At 52.1% G+C, this 17,383-nt stretch overlaps 3 protein-coding genes across 3 annotated transcripts; 2 read left to right on the forward strand and 1 right to left on the reverse strand.

Moving 5' to 3' along the window:
* Positions 1–305: 305 nt before the first annotated feature.
* J4E90_004593 (uncharacterized protein) lies at positions 306–3,826 on the reverse strand (the record flags this gene model as incomplete). Its single annotated transcript, XM_051434157.1, has 4 exons — positions 306–516; positions 569–1,312; positions 1,361–2,941; positions 2,988–3,826. 4 exons carry the CDS (start codon positions 3,824–3,826, stop codon positions 306–308), a joined length of 3,375 nt encoding a protein of 1,124 aa, XP_051291413.1.
* Positions 3,827–7,515: 3,689 nt separating this feature from the next.
* J4E90_004594 (uncharacterized protein) lies at positions 7,516–9,078 on the forward strand (the record flags this gene model as incomplete). The annotated part of the gene is made up of 2 exons (XM_051434158.1): positions 7,516–7,948; positions 8,015–9,078. The coding sequence occupies 2 exons, from the start codon at positions 7,516–7,518 to the stop codon at positions 9,076–9,078; spliced, it is 1,497 nt and encodes a 498-aa protein (XP_051291414.1).
* A 231-nt stretch (positions 9,079–9,309) lies between these two features.
* Positions 9,310–9,889, forward strand: J4E90_004595 (uncharacterized protein; the record flags this gene model as incomplete). The annotated part of the gene is made up of 2 exons (XM_051434159.1): positions 9,310–9,411; positions 9,461–9,889. 2 exons carry the CDS (start codon positions 9,310–9,312, stop codon positions 9,887–9,889), a joined length of 531 nt encoding a protein of 176 aa, XP_051291415.1.
* Positions 9,890–17,383: the final 7,494 nt, after the last annotated feature.

A 17,383-nucleotide genomic window follows, 5' to 3' on the forward strand; every position in this document is an offset into this window, starting at 1 on the left:
GACGTGGGTGGTGGGAATAGAACAGAGGCGAGATTGATGGAACCCAAAAAGCAAATATATAAATGTCCAGAAAGAATGTTACGTGCAGCTGCTGCGGAGTCTACTCATGCAAGTCATCATGCACGTTCAGATCGGTATCGGCCCGCTCACCAGACAATGGCGCGTGTCGGATGGCGGTTCAGATCGAGGGTGGCTGCCGTGTGCAGGAGATACGGAGATACATCGTCGGATGGGAGCGCAGGGCGGGATTCGTCATGCCAATGCGCCTCGCCGATGTTGGATATGTCGTCATGATGTTGATTGCTTCATTCGAGACCCTGTTGCCTCTGGACGTTTTTGAGGATTTCGAGATCCATGCGGAGGATGGGCGAGTTTTGCGCCACATCGCTAATGACAGCAATCGTGCGGCGGAATAGGGCGGCGAGGTTGGCCTTGGTGAGCCAGGTATTGCTGGGTAGCAGGGGGTATAATTTGGATTTGTAGACCGAGGCTAGGACGAGCATGTTACCGAATTGCCTGGGGTATGTGTTAGTTAACATGCCAAGTCAATAATCTGATGCAAACTTACGCGTGGAGTGTGCCGAAGACGTTGGTGACGATAAGCCTCTTCTTGCGCGTGGGTTGGAAGTATTCGTATGTGCTGCCTGGCTCTTCGCCTACGCGATCGAATGCGATGGTACTCCGGATAGCGGCGTCGATACATTGGCAAGCGATCTTGATAATCTTGTGCTGGTCTTCGCTGAGGTCAACCATTTGCACGTTTCGATTTGTAGCCGCACTTGGATAAGGCGATGGCGAGTTATGCTGCGCAGCACCGGTCGTGCCTGGAGGGGGAGGCGGGAACTCGAGCGTGTGACTCGCGAGCTTGAGGTAGGGTCGCAACATCATGTATAGACCACCATAGTACTTGGCGCGTACACGAGCAATGTTGAGATCTGTCGAGGGTAACTCGTCGTCCGACCAGGCCAGTTCCGGTGTGAGCAGCTTCCGCCAACCTTCCAGTATTTCCTTGTGGGTAAGTGCGTGATGAGCAACCTCCTTGAAGCTGGTAGGGTCAAAGGTCATGCGGCCAGTGGGGCCGTATAGAGCGTTATGCGCTACGTTGAGGACAACTCGTAGGAATGTTTGCGTGGAATACAGCTTCATCATCAAGTCTTGCCTTGGGCCTGCGCGTACTTCCACCTCTTGCTGCGCGAAGTTGCTATCCTGGTCTTGCAAACAACTCTCGTTGACGCCTTCGGGGTACATGATCTCGCTTTGATGTGCAGAAATGCCGGAAGGCGGTAAAGTGCTCATCTCTGCCAGAATATCACTAGAAACTATCAGCAAATGATGAGCCTATTCAAACGAAAATACTCACGATTCCAGTTGGAGAGCTGTCCAGTAGACACACATCACCAGGTTAAGTCTGTATCTCTCCTTGCCGCTCCATGTATGTCTTCGGTCGCTATTCTGACGGAGTAGCTTGCTGTAGTCGGCCTTGATGAGAACCAGGGCGATGCGACACGCGTTGTTGATCCAGCTCCAACTTTCCAGTACTCGAGCATACTGACTGAGGAACAGTGCAGCTAGGAGATTAGCTTGCGCATGCGCGACAGTGTTACCTCCTTGTTGGTTTCCTAGGATATCGGTGGCGTAGGCATAGTAGGCCATGCCAGGTAGTAGGTCGATGTTCCTGGGGCGATTTTCATCGGAGGTCTCGCTGGTGAAACTGCCGCCATTGGGATGTGGAGATTCTCTAAAGGTTCCCCATTCGTTGACGTATGGATGCCGGTCGTTCTTCGGCGCGGGCAAGGGATCTGTGTGAGCGCAGACTTTACCAAGAGCAAGCACGAGCAGTACAATCGCGTTGCGCAGAGACCTCTCGATCTCGCCGCGACCTGTTGCTAATCCTCCCTCGAAGTTGCTCTCCGAGTGTTTTCGCTTTACGCCATGGACAGGAGCAGGCGAGCGGGGGTTCATAGGCCTTGCATCAGGACTATATTGATCGCTGAAGTCCTTGAACATGCGCCTGAGCTTGGTCTCGTTCATGAACGGGTGGAATATGTGCATCGTCTCCATGTAGGACCTGAGCAACTCGAACATGACTGGGCGCGAGAAGTCGGGCCGACCATCTGAGCCAAGCCCGTTGCTAGTGGCTTGCCGCGGCTGATGGGGGAAGTACTCTCGAGGTGTGCCGATCGGAGTCTTTACGGAACCGGCATCTGGAGAAAATGGATAGCCCCATAGGCCTTCTTTGCCAGGTGCTGGTGATGCGGCTTCGGAGTCGTTGCTGCTCTCCGGGCTTCCGGGTCCCTGCGCTCCGTCGTTTAGGTCTTGGCCCTCGCCAACACCCCAGACGCGCAACAGACCGCGATCCTGCTCAAGCTGCATCGGGTAGTCCGAGACTTCACGACCGTTGTCCATTAGCCTTCTTAGATAAGGAATACCTTGATAGAAAATGCTCATTTGCTGCCATTCGTCGAGCAGCTTGTGCGCAGGTGTTGTGTGATCACCTTGCAGACCGGTTTGCTCCTTGGGACTGGTCTCAGTGGCATGGCTGCGGTCGGTCCTTACACTCTCGGCTGGTGTGGCCGGCTGTTGGGGAGGTGGTGCGAACTGAGACTCCTGCTTGATAGATGCTGATGCTTGTCCACCCAAAGGCGACATCATGTTCGAATGAGGAGCGATGGGAGACTCCATCTTCAGGTTGCTGTTGACCCGGCCCATGTGTCCTCTTCCCTGTATGGGAGTAGGCCATCTGGATGTGCCGTGCTCTCTCGGGGGTGCCGAGAAAGAAGCTACGGGCGAAGCGTGATTCGACATCATTTCGTGGTCTCGCGGCTGTGGGAGCCGGCTCTCAACGCTGGATTTCCAGCCGTTGAACTGGTCCACGAACTGCGACAGGACTTCAGATATGCTGTTAACGCTTTCTTGAAGTTGCATCATGCTTCTGTCTTGCCTAGGGAGGGTCAGCGATGTACCAAATGAGGGAGGGAGCAACGCACTTGGGTGGCGGGACGTCCTTGTACTGGCAGTCGAAGTTGTTCTCTCTGCAGAACTGGCACGGTCGCGCTTCGTCGCACTTTTGCTTCCGCGAACGGCAGTGGTTACACGCCTGGGTGGCGCGCACCTGCTTTCGCCGTATCTGCTGCGCGTTGCCATAGTCGTTCATGTACGGAGTCTGCGCGTAGGGCGTGGCAGGAGCGGCATACTGCTGCTGGACAGGTGGTGGAGGCTGGACATGATATGGCGGTCCGTTGGGGTGTGATGGACTTATGGCGTGGTTGTATCCATTTGGTATGCTGCCATTGGGGCGATGCTCGTGGTTGATTGCCCACGGCTGGTGGTGGCCGCCATGCTCCATGGGAGTCTGACTTTGAGACTTGACGTCGACACTGATACTGACGCTGGTGGACCGGGAACTGTGTTGCTCTGGCGCAGTGGTTGTCTGAGGTGTGAGTGGGGGACGGTAACTGTTGATTCGGTCCTGGGGGATCGTCACAGGCGATGCTCCAGTAACGCCATTGGAATGCTGACGAGGTGAGGGTATGTTCCGTGGGTCCGCAAGGGCACGAATATCAGATGGCGGAAGGGACGGTGAAGGTAGTGGTCCGGGATAGCCTTGAACGTGAGAAGGGTACTGGGCAGATGGAACCGGTAAGCCGTGAGGACCGTAGGGCGGAGACGCCTGGACCAAAGTGGGATGGGAGGGAGGTCGAGTGGGTTGGGTATGAGGCGGTGGAGGAGGGGGTGGAAATCCGTGGCCGTTATACTGCGGATGATCAAGATTGCCGGAGCCCAAACGAGCTCTCTTAGACTGGCCGGGCGCGTCAGGATCAGCCATCCTTAGATATGCCAGACGGAATCCGCTATGGCCATGCGGCTATGTATGACAGCGACTACTGGGCAAAACGGATGGTCCCAGGACCACCAAACGGCAAAAGCCAGGAAGGTCGCGGGGGGTGGGCAGGTGGTGGAGAGGGCGGCCTCGGCAGTCGCAGGGTCAGGAAAAGACCAATTCGCCAGAGTCAGCGAATGGGAAGTCAAAGATGATTTGCAGATGACAGCCCAACCCGCGTCATCGCCTGGAAGAGGGGAAGAGTTTGGAAAGCGTCGCAGGGCAAGTGCTCGGAGGCCAGAGTGGGATGCAGGACGGGAGCTTTCCTATGCCGCGTGCGCGAAGAAAGGACCTAGCCTTGGGCAAGACTCTCTTACCATGGAGCCGGAGACAACTATCCGAAGCAGGTAAGGCCCAAATAGCTGAGTCGCGGACGGTCTATGCTGTCGACGTTTGCTGGCTTGGTCGGCGAAAAGTGGCGCTATTAAGACCGGGCCGTGCGAACGAAGGGGCCAGGGCGCAATCACAAGAGGCGCGAAACTAAATCAGTCGCAAAAAGGAACAGTTCAAAGCGAGACGCGACGGGGGGCGGGAGGCGGGTCAGCGCTGGGTCAGGCACACTGGCGGTGGTGGAGGGTAGCAGTGCGAGTTAGCCGTGGTGACGGTTGGGGTTATGGTGGGCGATGGGCGTGTCGGGAGGGGAGAACACCATACCGAAGCTTGGAGAGATGGACGAGGATGCAAAGGCGGCGTATTAGCGCGAAAGCGAAGGATGTGCAGCACACAGGTCGCTTGTGCCATTGACCAAGCTACGAGACCAGGGTAGCAGCGCGGAGCCACCAGACGCGCTGTGTGGCCATCGTCAAGGACGACATGGGGACCGTTGTATCAAACAGCCCGCGCTGCCAGAGCCCGTCATGTGCCATAGGATGATGCCGTTGCAGACAGCAAACGTTGCTCCCGCCCGACGCGACCGCGCATCCATTGCTGCTACTTGGCCGCCATCTGCAGCCGTTGGCGACACGTCTACTTGCAATAATGACTTGCTGCTGCTGCAACACCAGCGCCGGCTATGTGACAGTCACGGTGCTCGCTGTCTCGTGCGGCGATGCGCGGTCCTCCGCCCTGCAACAACCATCGTCGACGACCCCCGTGCAGCTTGGAGCAGGCCGGCCGTCAGCAGCTACAGTCGGATAATTTCCGCCCAATTGCTGGCCCTGAAGACTCAGGAAACTGATCCGAGCTCTGAGGCCAGCTAGTCACGATCCCTAGTCGGCCAGCCTCCACTTTGCAGCGGCACCGAGGCATTCGAGAAGGTTGATGGAAGTGATGCGCTGCTGGTGGCTGCAGACGATATCTCGCGACGCCGCCGCGCCTCTTCCTGCGCCCGCAGCCCTCTGCTTACCTGAAGCTTCGCGCTCGTCCTGGTGCTGCAGCGATTCATGCGCCGAGTCTCTGCGAACAGGACCTGTCACTTGCGACTCTGCTGCCCAAAGATCAGCGTTGCGTTTCCGGGCTGCAGATCCTGGCGAGACGCCTATAGGCAGTCTGGTGGCACATGGCGAGGTAGTGTGTGTACAACTGCATCACCCTTTTGTCCGCCTCGTCTGCTAGGGAAATCGCGGCTGCTGCTCATGGCAGGTGCCGGAGAGGCGCCGGCCAATTCTATTGACGTTAGTTTCATCAGGTCCAAAGTCAGTGGTGATAACTAGCGCGCCGCAACACGCGACCGCCAGTATGGCGTCAGGAACATTTGCTAGACCCCTCCATTGTGCACTTGGAGTAGGTCGGTACTGTGCACGCCGCAGTGCCCTCGACACCCTTGCAACACGGCCAAGCTCAGGTAACCTGGTTACTCGGCCGTGAAGGGCCTGCCGCAAACAAACGGTCAGCTGCCCGGCGACATCAATCCAAAACAGCAGTGCCTTTGCTGCTAAGCTCCGAACAGAGATAGCCATTGAGCCAGTTTGTCAGATGACGAGCCGACTCTGCCCGGCCCTGCTGCTCACCGGCGCTATGGCAAGTTGCGGTCTGCTTCAGACTAGATGATTGATGCGTGAGAGGACCTGTCCGATTGACGACACCCCACAACCGAGATTGTCTAAGCCAGGCCGGCCTGCGACCCTCGTGGGAACACCCTGGCTTACAGCATCCTGGCGGCTGTCGCTCTACCACGTGGAACGCATGAGGCGTCCAGTAGAAAAACGGGGTGTCCCTTGGGCTACCTCTCTAAAAGACGGCGCAGAAGCGAGTCAATCTCGTGTCGAGAAGTTGCCGTCGAGTCGGTGTAGTCGCTTCACTCTGCGACACGGCATACCAAGCCTCGCCATTGATCGGAGCAACAACGCTTCTAGAAATTCAAACTCTCTAGACGGCAAGTGATGTAGTAGCCCTTGTCCTCCTGCCTGCCGCATGTGGCATAAAACATGCAGAGGGGGTTGGTGAATCGGCAAAGCGGCGCGACACGGTGAACCGTGAGTCGTATCCATGGAACGAACGCATTCGCTCTGTCGTCTGGAGATCCAAGTGCGCGCGCTGACACAATTGCAGTCAACAATGACGGAAGGATTCCTGTGACGTCGCAAGTGACGATATACGCTATGCGCGAACCTTCGTCTGCTCGCTGTCCACCAGGCGGTGCGCGCGAGTATTGCCTGGACGCTGCTCCTCGGAGCCATGTCCTACGACGTCGTACGAACCGCAGAGTTTGCAGCCGAGCGCGCACCTCCCAGCGGTCCCCATTACCTGGTGGTACGATTAGATCAGACGTTCATGTTTTGTGTTTCGCAGATGCGTGGTGAGCGCAAGCGTCACACAACTGGTACACATGAGGAAACACGTCGATTCGAAGGCGCCAAGCCATTTTCGGAAGCGATGACTGATGACGTAGACCTCTATCGCATTGCAACACCACACGAGCAGCGGTTTTGTGAGCACAGCCTATCAGACGATGGCTTCATCCGTATTCCTCAATGTACCGCCAGTTGTTGCATATAGCACGCATACGCGAGATGCATCTGCTAGCGATCCTCCCTAACCGAGGCCCTGAAACGCTTGTGAGGCAAAATTGATCGCGCGTATGTATACGTCACAAACCCCTCTGCACGCTGGAAGGCGAATACCCATCCACTGCACCATCTTCACCGTCCTCACGACAGCGCCTTCGATAGTGCGAGACCGTGCGGATCTCAATTTCTTGTGTCGATAGCCTCACTTTGAGCTTGGAGTCCTCCCGACGAGAACAACGTCATGGTTGCCACCCTGATTTTTAGCGTCATTGCGAGCTTTGCCATCTATCAGATAATCTCGAAGTATCGGGGCCTGCAACGCAATGTCGCGCTAGCAAAGAGCTCGGGACTACCTGTAGTGGTAGCGCCATGGTATACGTTCAGCATTCTATGGCTGTCGACGTTCAAGCTATGGTTGCCGTTGCTGCAGAGATTTCTGCCACAGTCATGGCGAGGCATGTGGTTTGAGTATGTAAATTCGACTTGACATCAGGCGAGGTATTAATCAGATCTTGCAGTCTTCTGAATCCAGAATGGAGTTACACGACCGGACATGGGCCTTTCGAGAAGATGGGTTTGGACGTCTTCATGGTCGCATCTCCTACCAGAAATGTAGTTTTTGTTGCAGACGCGGAAGCCGTGACTCAAATTACCACCCGCCGCAATGACTTTCCCAAGCCCCTTGAGATGTACACGTCTTTGGACATTTACGGCAAGAATCTGGTGAGTACTGAAGGATCAGATTGGCGCACACATCGCAAACTTGTCGCACCAAGTTTCGGTGATAAGAACAATCAGCTCGTGTTCAACGAGACCCTTCATCACGCAAAGTCGATGCTGGGATTGTGGGCCGGATCCGAGGGTAAAGGCAATGAGACTATTGCCGATCCTTCCGTTGCGGCAATGAACTTTGCTCTTTATGTTATCAGTGGAGCGGGTTTCGACGTACGCGTAGTATGGCCACACGAAGAGGGCAAGAAAGTGGAGGACAAAAAGAGCGAAGACTCTATTTTTGTAGGATCGGAAGCCCCTCCCGGCTACACCATGAGCTACAGGGCCGCTCTAAGCCAGCTGCTACACAACATTATGTGGACTCAAGTCATGCCACTTAAGTGGCTTGGTAAGTTCCCTCTTACTACTACTTCACCGCGTCGAGTTGAACATGTCATCTAACAATTTCTCGTAGCACGATCTCCAGTCAAAATGCATCGTGAAGTCAGCGATGCGGCCCACGAATGGGGTAAGTACATGGATGAGATCTATGAAATGAAGAAGACCCAAGTCGAGTTTGGCGAGACTCAAGCAAACATGGACATATTTGACTCTCTGATCCGCGGAAGCGGCATCACCAAGAAAGAGGGTTCGAATTTCACGAAGAGCGACCTGCTGGGTAACGCATTTGTGCTTATGTTGGCGGGCCACGAAACAACTGCCAACACACTACATTTCTCCATGGTATTCCTCGCCATGAACTGGGGCTCTCAGAAGCGGCTGCAAGACGACATCGACAACATATTTGCGGGCAAGCCCATCGACGAATGGAAGTATGAAGAGCACTTTCAGAAGCTATTCGGAAGCATGCCAGCGGCAGTCATGAACGAAACTTTACGGCTGCTGCAACCAATCATCAACATTCCGAAGTCTACTCCACCGGGTCGACCACAGCCATTGAATATCGGGGGAAAGCAATATATGGTACCCGGCGACGCTCACGTATTCCTCAGCGCAGCCATACATCGCAACCCAAAGTATTGGCCAACACCATCTGATGGCTCAAGCAAGGACGACCTAGACCAATTCAGACCTGAACGCTGGCTCGTGGATAGCAAGCCCGACAACGATTTCGTCGACATCAACTATGACGATGAAGGGCTACGTGGACCAGCAGGCGAAGACACTTCATCTGAACTCTTCAAGCCCGTCAAAGGCTCATACATCCCCTTTAGTGACGGCTTCCGATCATGCATTGGTCGACGCTTTGCTCAAGTGGAGATTCTCGCGGTGTTGGCCGCGATCTTCTCTCAGTACAGCGTTGAGCTCGCAGTCGATGACTTTGCTAGTGACGAAGAGGTGGAGAAGATGCCAAAGGGAGGCAAGGAGAGGAGAGACCTATACAAGATGGCTACGGATAGAGCCCAGGATTTGATTCAGACCAAGATGGCGAGTATCATTACGCTGCAGTTGCGGGGTGTCTCGATACCAATCAGATTGATGAAGAGGGGAGAAGAGAGGTTCGCTTTCGATGTCTAAGGTAAATCGTGTTTGTCTTTGTATGTACAATATTTCGGTATACTATCTATACGGTTGGAGGTGTAATGGAAGCTACCCCGCATACGTCACAACCTCGAATTACCCCACCGACAGCGACTACATCCGCCATAACTCCGGTGCAATTATTAACACAAGAACGTTTGTACAAAATTGAAGCCTAATCTTCAAGTTTGAGAAGAAGCGTAACTACCCAACCCAGCATACCTCAAAATGTCACCCCCCATATTCCCGCCCGAAGAGCTCCAGCAAATCGTCCAAGAGGTAGCCACACTCCTCAAAGAGCGCAAAGAGACCATCTCGGTAGCAGAGACAGTAAGAACCCCAGTCCAACTCAAAGCCACCTACTAACCACTTCAACCAGGCAGCAGGTGGTCTCATCTCCGCCGCACTCCTCTCCTTCCCCGGCGCATCGACCTACTACCGCGGCGGCCTCACCCTCTACACGCTCGAGTCAAGAATCGCATACTGCGGCTGGACCCAAGATACCATCAAATCCTACAGTGGCCCAACCCCTGCCATCGTCTCTGGCCTCGCCGAGCACACGCGCAAGACACTAGGTAGCACGTATACCATCAGCGAGAGTGGAACCGCAGGGCCGACGGGGGGAACGACTCGTAACCGCACACCAGGCTACGTAGCGCTTGCCGTGGCACGGGAGGGCGGGGAGACAGTGACTCGAGAAGCGGAGACGGGGAGCAGCGAGCGCGAAGCCAACATGGTGGCCTTTGCCGTGCAAGGCCTCAAGCTCGTACGCGATGTGCTCCAAGGAGGAGGTGAAGGAAAGCTGTGAATCATGTAACGACCTCAATCTTGGGTTGATGAATCAACATCAGAAGGAGTAAGTTGTGCGACAGAAAGATGCATAGGTACCGAGTCTGTGGTTGTAACATGTTTCGTTGAACTCACATAATCTAGATAGGGCAAGGCAAGGAACAAATGCAAGGAAACCAGAAAAGCGCATATGTCATGATTGGCGTTGCTCGCTTCGATCCGAGACGATCCAATCCAGATTTGCGCACGCACACCTCCATGGTCCATGTCTTAACTTCATCATAGCCGCCCTCTCCGCTCCCGGAACGATGATCGAACGATTTCCCTCGCTTCTAGAATCATGCAATTTCACTTTCTCATTTCGGTAGCCACCGAGGAAGGATTCATTGACGTTCGATACGAGATTCACGATCCTTCCTAGGAAGGTTCCAAAGGTGACCCAGCAACTCGGTATCACATCGACTACGCCGCAGTCCCAAAGCGGTAATCTCAGCCGCAGCGCAACCACACCAGCCTCCCACAATTCGCTTACCCATCACCCTATTCTTCCTTCCATTATTCCCACGAATGCCGTTTGACGTGTTTCATTGGCGTGATAGCCGCCCAGATGCTGCCCAGTTTGTTCAATGCACGGCTGGGGCGTGTAGGTAGGATCGTTGCGGCACGGTACCTAGGCTTCTTTCCAAGGTTCTTGACCCGCCTTCGCGGACGTTGCCAAGTTTTGAGCGACTCCTTGCATTGTGAAGCGATAGGTTCGTTTGACATACTGTGCGGCTGGAAGCTTGCAAGCGGAGGATCAAGCGGAGGATCGAGGAAGGTCGGCTACCTGCTTCGAAGGATGGGTGTAGAAGCAGGCTGGAAGGTTGACGTGGAGTCGGTCGGGACTTTTTGGCGCCACGTGTGGTACTATGCAGCCCTATCTGTATGCAGAAGTTACTGCATGGGGAAACTGATACTGGGACTTCGTGACGAGACGGCGACTATCGCGGTCCTGGGATACAGACTCAACTCTGAGGTCATGGAGTGGATAGCGTTGGGGTTCATGTGGCGTAGCTGTTTGAGAAGGTGACGTATGGAAGGGGTAGCGGTCAGCTGGCCTTCTGAAGATCCGGTGTGACGGTTGTGCTAGTGCTCTGGTTTGGTACACGGAAAGAGTACACCGAAACTGTAATGCTTACATGCTTACATACGGACATTCTTTGTCCGTAAAGCGGAGACAGAGAGTCCGACAGTGCGTGTTGAGAACTTGCACATTCATCATGCACAACCACAAGCTGATCACTGTACCATTCACACTGATGAGTCCACGAACATACGCAATGTACCAGACACAGCTTTTTGGATTGAAGGCCATCGATGGTCACTGACGCGCTTCACCAGCACTGCGACGTCTTCACAGGATAGCTGTATACGCAAAGTAGACTTCATGATCAGCTTTCCATACTACGTTTCTCTAGTACACACATCATCAGCTATGTTTCCAATATATCCACACATGCAGATGTTCCCTCTTCAGCCCTTCGTGCAAGCAATCCCGCAGATGCAAATGCCGATACCAATGCCACTACAACCAATCCCGCTACTCGCACCGCTACCACCTCTATTACCACCGCAACCGCATTTCCAGCAGCCAGTGATCCTCCCACCTCCACCCGTTCTCCTACATCCCCAGCCCTTCATACCACCCCCCGCCTTACCAGTCCAGAAAACCCTCTACATCCTCTCCTACTCCACCGAAGTCCTCAAACGCCATCCAGGGGCCGAAGCCCAACTTCTCCAACACACTCCCTCCGGCATCCCAGTCCTCCTCACGATATACTGCCACAAATGGCGCGCCCCACCCCGAGAAATATGTGAAAGGTATACCGGCGTAAGTCCGCAGGTGCAACAATATATACTGGGTAGTCGGACGGCGATGGGGGAGATGTGAGTTTTCCACCCTTCACCCTCCAAACTCTCCATAACCCCAGTATTTTCGAACGGCACAAGTAGCATACCGAGGGCTGATCTGAGATATGATAGTAACAAAGCCATCACCGCCATAGCCAACCACCTCAACGCTGGAAACCAAGTTTCGTCGATACAAACTACATGTCACGCGGGTACGCATCGGAGTGTTGCTGCCGCGGAAATTGTAGCGAATGAGATGAGGAGAAGAGGCGTCAATGTCGTGGTTAGACATGCGCATCGGAGGAGGGGGCCTGGCGACGCCTGCTAGGTTGGGAGGCACCCGTGGACACATGAGCATGTTATGATCGGTCTTTTGGGATAAGTAGCAGAGAGTGAGAAAGGCGGAGAGACCATAGTTTGGCATATGGCAGTTGGGGTAGAGGGGCTCTCCACATCGGTTCTACAGTTCCAGCTTTTGGTTGAAGGCGCTGCTGGAGCGGAATCTCATCGCTTCATGTATTCGTGCTTTTTGGCGAGCAGAACTCCAGATCATAGAGAGGGAAGTACAGAGTCTTTAGAAAAGAGACAAGAAGAAGTGTAGTGGAGAAGAGTGAGTGTGGATGTGCAGTTTATGTACACGTCAATAGAGTCATAATGCGGTTATCGTTATCTTTGCAGTTATCAGCCCGAGGTATCATCGCGGACTCCACAGAACTCGCAAACACATGGGCCTTCTTCATGGCAACTTCGATCTCTCCCATCAAGAGCTTGATGCAAAACTTTGTTCATGTTTCTCAGCTGCGCACCCATAGCTTTGTCTCCCTGAACTCTTGCAGAAGAACAACACAAACATGATAGCGACCTGTTTTCTTTTGAGAAGCGTCAAAGGCCACAAGGACTGGTTCTCTTCTCACAGCTCAGTCTCAATGAAAATTTAAGAGGGCTCTCCATCATCTTGTTTGACGAAGATTTTGGTCGCACAAGTCGTCTTCTCGAATTCTCATAGCGACATTGACAGGGTCTTTTTGTTCGGCGAGAAGATCTCCAGACCATATACATGGTGTCCTCAGATTTTAGAAAGTGAAAAAAGCAGTGTTGTAAAGGAAGAATCGTTGAAAGCTGGGGTTTATATAATGTTGAAAACATGACCATGGCGCAGTGTGTTCTCAGTGGCTTAGTCTCTCTTCTTGCATTCTAAACTCAAAGCTCGCAGCCACATGGACTGATCGGCCTTGTCTTTTCAGAAAGCATACATGGTTCTGTTCTTGCTCTGTTTTGGGAATACGATAGCTGATACCAAATTCCCCAGTCCCGAACTCATCGTACTTTTCTTTGGGGGTTGGGGAAGGAGGAGGAACATCAAAGGCTTTTGCTGCAGTCTTTGGAAAGAAAGGAGCACATGATTTCCTTTGTATATTAGTTTTAGTAAACTTAGGAAGAGAGTGTAATAAACAAGAGTAAGAGTAAAGGCAACCGCGGCGGTATTTATATGCCCAGCCGCCCAACTAGGAGACACCCACGCGAAGCGGCGGATGTGTTTTTCGGTGGTACAAGCTCGACACCCTCAGCCACATCATCAACCTCAGCCGCTACTTTTCGGGCGCACACATAGAACTGTCAAGTATGTTTTTAAGAGATACTGTAGGCAATGTCAAATCCCACAGTCTCGATCTCATGACACTCTGACTAGGCGTTTTGGAAGGAAGGACAAACATGAGCTTATCGTACGCGCGTTTTGGAAGAAAGAAGACCATGTATCCAAGGCTTGTAGACTTTTTGTAGACTCAGGAAAAGAGCGTGATGGAGAAGAGTAAAGATCACTGCGGCGGTATTTATATACATAGCTGCCAAACCGCCAGACACCACATTCCAGGTTCATATCTGGCTTCTTCAAGTTACAAACTCGACACTCTCAATGATATCCAGTTCTTGGATACTTATTTATAGACGCTACACATGCACTGCGATGTTTAAAGTTCAAGTGAAAACGTAGCTAAGAAAGTTTCCCAAAGTTAGACTCATTGCGGACTTCAGCGTGCTTTTTCCAGCAAAGAGAGCGCACAGCCATAGCTAGGAGGTAAATTTTCTTTGGAAAGAGGACACACAGCCATTTCGACATGGAATTCTGTTTTTGAAAAGACGGAAGATCATCGAGTTCCTCGGACCCCGTTTTTGGAGAATATAGGAAGAGCACGATGTTGAAAGAGTTGCCTAGATGTGCCAGTTTATATATGCGGCAATCTGGATGATGCGAAACCCCACTGCTTCGACGTCATGTAGTCGTTTTCTAGTGGTTTTGGAAGGAGCAGCGCAAACATGACAGCTTATACTGAAAGTTTTGGAAAGAAGGGAGACCATCGGGTCCTCGTCGCAGATATTTTGGAAGACCCAGAAAAAGAATGTGATACAGAAGAACAAAGGTGTTGCCAGTGGTATTTATACCCAATCAACCTATGCAGAGAAGCAGCTCATGTTGCGTCGACATGCGCTTTTAGGTATCGATGAGACAGATCTCGCACTCATCTCCCGCACTAAGTCGTTTATGCCCTTTTTCAGATTGCAGCGAGACAGTGTAGGCATGTGTTCGCTGTTGTGCCTTTTCGATAGAACATAAAGAGGAAGTAAGAACTTTTAGGCGCGTTCAGGCCGGCGAGAAGGTCATTTTCGATGTTGTGGATCCTTTTGGAGAGACTCTCCAGGCCAGAAGGACCATATGAGCCAGAGTGCCCGTTTTTGATCCCGAAGGATAAAGTGGTAGATGATAGGAAGAAGATACCAGAGACACCAATCGAGGGTTTATATACCCCGAATCTGCTGCAGAAGGGGAAAAGAGCCGCACTTCATGAAACATGTCCGTCGATGTTTTGTAGTACGGACGATCTTCGCAAGTCCCACTCGCTCTCGACCATAGCAGCAACATCTCGTTCTTTGAGAGAAGCACATCCCATGCCATTGTCTCTAGATCATTTTCTCAATTCTTTTCTTTCCTCTGTTGCAATCTCCCAGCGCAACGCCGCAACATACAATGTGCATAATGGACTTTTCGGTCACTCCGACAAACGCGCCATAGTGACCTTGAGTCGCGTTTTTGGTAAAGGAGAGTATGTTTTGAGGTAGATAATAAAAGAACCCGAAGACCAGGAAGGAGTTTATATACGCCCCAGCCAGTCTGTGCAATCTCACAGGAAGCAGAGACGCGGGAGACCACACGGCATGTCGTAAGCGTTTTGGAATTTTTGGGTAATGCTGTGAAGGCCTCTGCACTTCCTTTCTTCCATACTACTGTGGATATATAGTTTTGGAGGTCCACAGAAAACATAGCGCATGTCTTCGACGTTTTATAGACGTGGGAAGAGGACATGGGGTTGTCGGATGGAAGTTTTTAGAGGCGCGCACACGCCATCGGTGTATCCCGTGCTCATTTTGGGTTCTCACAACCGGACAGCCATGGCTATGTTCTCCATCGGTTTTGGAAGTACAAAATAAGACTTTGTGGTGTATAAAAGAGAAGCAGAGCGAACTCTGAGGTGCTTATATACGCTCACACCTCACTAGCGCGTAGTAAATCAAGGAGGCAGAACACCCACAGGCCATTAAGAGGTTCACCGATCCTTCCATTTTCGAGTATGCAAGTCCTCACATACTCCTCTTTCATCGCAGCGGTACCTTCTAGTTTCTTGTCTCCATCTTTGTCTTGCAAAGCATTTTTGGTAGGTTTTCACAGGAAGACTCGCCATGGCAGGGACTTGAAGAAGATTTTGAGTTCTGAAGAAGGGAGGGAACAGACATAAGTCATTCCTGCATGTGCTTTTGAGGAATGCCGAAGCATGGCATCTCCGATAGAGATTTTTGAGAACTGCAGGGAGAGAACCATGGAACTGAGTTTTCTCTATTTTTGGCAAATCCCCGAACGAAGTGGTGGTAATGAGGAAAGAAGAAGAGGACCAGAAGGTAGAATTTATATCCGCGCTTCTCACTACTCCGCGGCAGTGACAGCCAGATGCTCGCCAAAAGAGCTCATCAAGGGCTCTCTTGTTGTATTTTGGACGCCGCACCGCTCTCAGTCTCTCTCATATCTCCAACTTTTCATCTATTCAGAAACATCATCAGCAACAAACGCATTTTAGAGTGAATGACTGGAAAGCGGAGGAGAGCGGCACATTCGTTCCATCCTAGTAGGGTTTTGGAAAAAGAAGAAGCAGAAGGGCCATCACTCGTACAGCTAGTGATTTTTGGTAAAAGTCCCGAAGGCGTGTGTAGTGATGAAGACAAGAAGGGGGTAGAGGAGGGGGTTTATATATCCATCTACCCGCTCGGCTGCTATTCCGAATTGGCTCTAAAGTTTGGAGGCAGCAGAGTGGGCAGCCATGAAGGAGAGTGGTCTCCCTTTTGGTACGACAAACCCACTCCAGCTCTCTCCATGAACAGATCCTTGACCCGTTTTGGTAGACGCAGCGAGCACTACTCCATCATCTTTCAGTGTGGGCTTTTCTCGCACAGCCATCATCCGCTTGCTCTTAATCTTATAGCACAGCCATGGCACTCCATCTCTATAGTCTTGGAGACTGAAGGGAGAGCACGCAAGAAAGACTCCATGCAACCTGAGCATCTCTATTTTGAAGAAAAGAGAGGAAAATCATGTCTCATTCACCTTCTATTTTTAGAGAAAGGCGGAAAGGACAGCGGACGCCATGCCACGTCAAGATGAGAATTTCAGTGTGAAAGGAAGGCCGAGGAAGCGAGACACCCCATCGACAAATCGAATGTGAGTTTGAGAGGAAGCCGTAGCAGCCATGCGTTGTCGCATCTATGACTTTTGGAGAACGCGAGGGAGAGACACTCCATCAGTTACTACACTCTTTGTTTTTGGGGAAAGGCAGGGAAGCAGACAGATTTCATGTGGCCTTGGCTATGCGTTTTTTTTAGAGAAAGCAGAGCAAGCAGACACACTCCATGAGCCATACCTACCAAAGTTTTTGGTGTAAAGGCGGACAGAGCAGACCAACACTCCATATATCCTTTTCCCCATATTTTGGAAGAAAGAGCAGAACCGCACTCCATCAGTGATCGGAACGTACTTTTTGGTAAAAGCACAACCAAGTGCGTAGGATAAAGAGACAAGAAAGGCAGTCGAGAGAGGTGTTTATATACCCCAACCTCACTCCTCTGTCCTCTCCATCTTCGTTGCTCTCTGGTCTTTGGAGAACGTGCGGAATACTCCAAGAGCACCGTTCATTTGCAGTACCCGCATGGGTTTTTGATGTAGGAAAGGCTGGGAGAGTCTGCTCTCATTTCGTCAACGTCGATTAGTTTTGGTACAGAAGGAGGAGCACACCATGTTGGAGATTTGTACGTGGTTTGGTGTTCAGACATGTATCCAGAGATTTCAGTTTTTGGATTTCCGGCGCCGAGGAGACCGCACATACCGATTGAATAATCTCATTTGTGGAAAAAGCGGGAAAGAAGCGCGCATGCCGCTGTTGTCTTTCAAGTTTGGAGAAGAGCCAGCGAAGAGCGCACATAATGTATCGTATTAGAGTTTTTGAGAAGCCGGAGAAGAGCGCACATTCACAGCTTTGTGGTGTTTTTTGAAAAAGCTGGAGAGGAGCGCACATGAACTGGT

The sequence above is a fragment of the Alternaria incomplexa genome (assembly GCF_024043165.1).
Source record: "Alternaria incomplexa strain BMP 0042 chromosome Unknown scaffold_6, whole genome shotgun sequence".
NCBI lineage: Eukaryota > Fungi > Ascomycota > Dothideomycetes > Pleosporales > Pleosporaceae > Alternaria > Alternaria incomplexa.